This window comes from Lathyrus oleraceus, chromosome 4 (genome assembly GCF_024323335.1).
Source record: "Lathyrus oleraceus cultivar Zhongwan6 chromosome 4, CAAS_Psat_ZW6_1.0, whole genome shotgun sequence".
Classification (NCBI taxonomy): Eukaryota; Viridiplantae; Streptophyta; class Magnoliopsida; order Fabales; family Fabaceae; genus Lathyrus; species Lathyrus oleraceus.
The window spans coordinates 175,613,795-175,619,314 of record NC_066582.1 but is presented as its reverse complement, the minus strand read 5'-3'; the positions used below and the strand labels follow the sequence as shown (position 1 = coordinate 175,619,314).

The window sequence follows — 5,520 nt, the reverse complement described above, 5'->3', positions numbered from 1 at the left end:
AGAGAAAAGGAACCAAAGGCCAAAGCCCAGCCCAAAGCGCACAAGTCACCAATGCTGTGCCTGTGACGGACGTCACAGGACGCGTGACGAGCGTCACGCGAAGGAGCCTTGTGACGGACGTCACACATAGCGTGACGAGCGTCACGCAACCCCACTACCTTTGTGGCGCAAGTATCGCCCTCAGAAGGACTTGAAGAATAACGTTAAGGAATTGGTCTCCTATATGCACGCCGTGGATATAGCCACGCTGAAGAAGGAGAGAAACGGAATGCTGCTACCAAGGCTATTATAAATAGCCGTCTCACAAACCAAAAGTTACACAGTTTTTGCACGCTCAGTTTTGCGGAAGCTCTGCCAAATTTATTTTTTTTTCACGCCTTTGCTTATTTTTCTTCCTTTCCAGCATCGTCCATTTTATTTATTTTATTTTGCAAGCTTTGTTTTCTTTTTTCCCTTGCAATTTATTTTCCCCCGTTCTTAGCTTTTAGATATTTTTCGCGTAGTAGTTTCTACACCGGAAACTACTGGGCAACTTTATACCGGATTTAACCTTACGTTATATTCGAGTTTTTTTATTTCCTTGATTTAATTTACTGTTTAATTGAAGAATCGAAGAACAAATCCTACCGGCTTGTGGTGGAGTGTTCAAGACCATTGTATTACGCATTCAGGTTCTTTAATTGTTATTTAATTTTTATGCTTTATTCTATTGTTTATTTGCATTGCCTGCCTGAAATGAGTCTGTGTATGCATGATATTAATTATTATTTAGTAAGCATGTCTGGCTAATTTGCCTAGGTATCGGTATGTAAAGTAAGCAGAAAGAGGGATCAAAACTAAGTCGGTCTATTCAAACTTAAAATTAGAATCAATCTTTTTACGGTCTTAACTTACAGGTTTAATAACAAGATTTTTTACAAAGGTAAAAGACATAAAGAAGTTGAAACCAACAGAGCGAGAGTTTGAGGTTTTAACTGGACAGTGTAAGTTAGTCATTAAATCTATCTCAGGGCGAGAGCAAGTTTTAGAATTAATTAAATTCTGACCTTTTTCCAAAAAGTATTTTTAAAGATTGAATGTGAGGACGAGAGTTAAGCATTTAGATTTAATTGTATAACCTAAGTCAACAGAGCGAAAGTTTGAGATAAGGGTGTTTAAAACGGTCAGTATTTTCTTAAAAAGAGTTTCTGCAACTTTATTGTTTTCAAAATATGATTTTTGACTTAATTATAAGTGACAGCAACATTAACATAAGATCATGGTTTCTTCAACAGAGCGAGAGTTTGAGATAAAACCTTTAACCAATAAAGTTAGTCGAAACGATTTATTTTAAAACCGAGAGACCGACAAGGAATTGATTCCCTAGTTTTGACGAACCACATACCGATATCCGTTTTATTAATATTTAATCTAGATATTAGTTTAGCTCTTAGCTCCCTTTTCCCCAAACAATCAAACATTTTCACCTTAGATTTACGTAGTAACCTTAGATAACGGTACATCGATTCATAAGTCCCTGTGGGATCGATATCTTTTAAAACTACGCGATAGAACTGTGCACTTGCAGTTTGTATCCCATTCTCGACTCGCACAGTCGAGCGATCAGACGACCAAGAGATATGCATAATAGTTTGAATATTGTTTACTAAAAAACGCCATTTTTCTATCATATTGCAAATATAATTGAAAATGGCATTTTGGGGGGCATCTATTTGCCTGAGATTTTCGACTTAGTCTTTTCTACATGAATGTGAGATACTAGGTGGATATAAATACTAAGTGTAGGTAGCTAAGTCATGTTTTCAACACCAAGTTGCAAATTCGACAAGTGGAGTTTTTTGACATATATGATTAGTTAACTTGAAGACGTTTTTGACAAGAGTAACAGTTAGGAGAGGTTCAAGAACCAAAGACACTTGGAAACACATCTGAAGACAAAAGTCCACGTAAAAGATACAAGACGATATCTGAAGATATAACCATTGTTGACAGTTATTGATGTACATAGTATATAAGTAGATTTCGTTTCTGTAACGGGGGTTCACATTTTCAGTTTATTCTCTTTAGAATTCCCAAATCCGAGTCATAGAGATAAATAATTTGTGAGAAATGTATGAACTTGCGTCTCATTTTTAATTCAAGCAATCTTTACCCAATTGTTTTACTTTTGTATTTTTTTCTTTATTTCTTTTATCCATTCAAGTATTTATACATTTATTTCCTTACGTTGGAAAACCTCTAAGCACTATCACCATTTTCTCAAACGTTTAACACAATGTATCCTTTAAAATATTTTGAATTTGATTCTTTAAGTGAACTAAACTCATAATTATTTCCTAAAAACATCAAAATATATATATATATATATATATATATATATATAATATATATATATATATATATATATATATATATAATACTGAATAATTTAATTCATTCCATTAATAATAAAGAATTACAACTACTTTATAGTTGCCTACATATGTCACTTTGTCAAAGTACCTAGTCAAATCAATCATAATTAATGTTTGCAATTTGTATTGGTATTTTCTCTTTTATTAATAGTTGTTACCTTTTCTGCACAAACATTACGCAAGTGAGTGGTTTTTGATTCAATCACTTTAGGAAAGATCCTATCTATATATGATAAAAAGATATAAAAGTATAATGTAAAAATCCAATTAAAGGAAAGATTAATTGTTGGAATAAAAAAACTTGGTAAATATATGATAGCAAAACAACAAACTATTTATTTATTATTCACAGCCTCCATCTCCACATTATTCATACAAAGATAACAACCATTGATGCCAATACCTATCGAATGGCATCACCACCTACCAAAACTAAACTATATTAAAAACTACTAATAAACAACAGTGCATAATTGATATGGAACCATGTGTTGCCAACCCCATTTTTCTTGTTCATCTACGAAAAAGACACAAAACAAAAAGCAACTCTCTTTGGCTCTTTCAATATTTTATTTCTTTTTCAGAACCTAAACAATACAATCATGCACCACAAACACACACCAACCACACATTAACATCAAGCTACAATATCATAACGAATGTGTTTTAGTATCACCGGAATAACAACATCCGGCGAGCTTAACTGCGGTAAATGACCCTCCGTCGACATCACCTCCACGATTGACTCGGTGCCGACGTGTTGGTGGAGATACTCCGCCACTACGACGGGAACAGCCAAGTCCTTCATACTTTGTATAATGTGACATGGGACACTGACGAGACATAATATTTGTCTCATGTCACTTTTGAAAATTGTTTGTAACACGCTTAGGGCTATGTCTGGTCTCATGTTGAACAAAGTTCGACTGAATTCTTGAACTGCCACTGACTCCATGTCCCCTCCAATCGCCATTGGAGCAAAGCCTGAACACCATGCTTTGTAATTTGATGCCATAGCATTGAATAATTGATCTAAATCTTCTTGTTCAAATCCTCCAAAGTAATTACTGTCGTTCAAATACCTTCACAAAATACAAATACACAATCACCAACACAACATCATTAATCATTAATGACTTAATTTTTAATGATGAATTTGAAAAAATTAATGAATTGAGTTACATAAATATACTAATTTTGTTTAGTACCTTAAAAAATAAGGTCTGAAATAAAAAATAAGAAATTATGTCATTAAATTATGAATCATATTTTATGATTAAAATTATTATATTATCTAGAACTACATTACAAGAATTAACATGATCAAAACTTTTATTAAAACAATATCTGTCTCATATTAAGTGTTTTCTTACAATATTTTTGTCTCTAATTATTTATTTATTTATTTATCATATCAAAGTATTTTTTAATTTTTTTACTATTAGATATTTATTTATTGCATTTCAACTCAATCCTTAAATATAAATAAAAAAAATCAATTTTCACATTATTAAAAATAATAATCAAGTATATTTGATTTTTATTTTATGTTAAAGAACAAATACAATTATTAACTTATCCCTAAATAAATTATCATCTCTTAAATAATGCATATATAGTTTTGCAACTAATGTATTAAATGTGCATAAGGTAAAAAATTCTCGAAAATTTTGCTTACAAATAATGCTAAAGAAAATACTTTATTAACTATGATTTATAAAAATATTTTCTTAAATAATTTAATTGATTATTATAATCAGCAAAAACTCAAAATAGAGAGTATATAATCTAATTTAAGAGAAAGAGAGTATATAATCTGAACAAACACTAAAACATTAATTTAAAAAAATTTAACATTGCCCAAATAATATCTATATTGAAACTAGTTAAAATGATATGAAAATTTTGTCACAAAATGTATTAGCAGATCATTTAACTTTATCATGACACTAAATAAATATATTTATATATTTTAATTTTTAATTAGATACAAATACTCAAGTTTTTTCTTATTCAATGACTAAAATCATATAGAAAATTTTAGTGGTTAAAGAAAAAGACTATTTAAACATAAAATATAATAGTATCTATTTCTGGAAACAGAAGCATTCAATGAAAAAAGTCAAACTAACAATCATTCCAAAATGATTAACCTTAAACTTCAAATAACCAAAGACTAATTACCTTGGAGAAGCAGATATCATGATGATTTTGGCAAACAAATCAGGACGAGAAATCGATGCAACAGTTCCAATCATAGCAGAAACCGAATGGCCAACAAAGATACAAGAATCAACTCCAAGTTCTTGTAATATTGCGAGTAAATCATAAGCATAGCCTTCTAACGTTGAGTAACGTTCGAAATCGAAATAATCTGGATTAGTTGTACCAGCTCCCATGTTGTCATAAAGTATGACACGAAAGTCTTCTTGGAGATGAGGTACGAGGTGTTTCCATACAGATTGATCTGTGCCGAATCCGTGAGCTAGAACTATGAACCGTGAACCTGTTCCTAAAACTTTCACGTTGTGTGCTTCTTCCACTATTCCCATATTTTTTGGTGTTGGGTTTGTTGATAACTGTAGGCTGATTGATTCTCTTTTGTTTTGTTTTTGTTAATGGAATTGGGAGGGTGTTTACGTTGTTTGTGATTGTGACTTTTGAGGTTCTAAAGTTTTAGACTATGTCGTCATATTTTGGATCTAAGAAAACTCTTAATGACGGCAACAGGGATAAACATCAAACATATACTACTTTAAGGTAGTTTTTTTTAAACTAGGATAAACCTTACTAAGTTCACCAACAGTAAAATGTGAATGGAAATGGAGACGCTACAAAAAATGATGGATGAATATAGTCATCTATAAAAGGAACATTCATTTGAGGTCTATTATATATATAATGCAGCTGAGAAATTCTTGTTAGGTGGTAATAATAAATTGGACCATATTGATAATATCATAATTTTCATTTTTAGTTAAACAAATATAAAATGGGATGTTACCAACGTATTAAAAAAACGTTTAATAAGATTCTCCTTTCTTAAAATTATAGGACCAAAATGTGATATTGCATTGCACTTTCAATATGTGGGCTGGTCAACAGC

General features: G+C 31.2%; 1 protein-coding gene across 1 annotated transcript; it reads right to left on the bottom strand.

The window, feature by feature from the left end:
• Positions 1–2,727: 2,727 nt before the first annotated feature.
• Positions 2,728–5,268, bottom strand: LOC127074389 (probable esterase KAI2). Its single transcript, XM_051015701.1, has 2 exons — positions 4,599–5,268; positions 2,728–3,496 (listed from the first exon to the last, which is right to left on the bottom strand). The coding sequence occupies exons 1-2, from the start codon at positions 4,964–4,966 to the stop codon at positions 3,052–3,054; spliced, it is 813 nt and encodes a 270-aa protein (XP_050871658.1). The 5' UTR covers positions 4,967–5,268; the 3' UTR covers positions 2,728–3,051.
• Between the last annotated feature and the right edge of the window lie 252 nt (positions 5,269–5,520).

Excerpts from the sequence above, each read along its gene's own strand:
- LOC127074389 (XM_051015701.1), bottom strand. The coding sequence starts at position 4,966 with ATGGGAATAGTGGAAGAAGCACACAACGTGAAAGTTTTAGGAACAGGT. Across the intron at positions 3,497-4,598 it reads ATGATATCTGCTTCTCCAAG|GTATTTGAACGACAGTAATT; the intron begins GTAATTAGTCTT and ends TATTTTGTGAAG.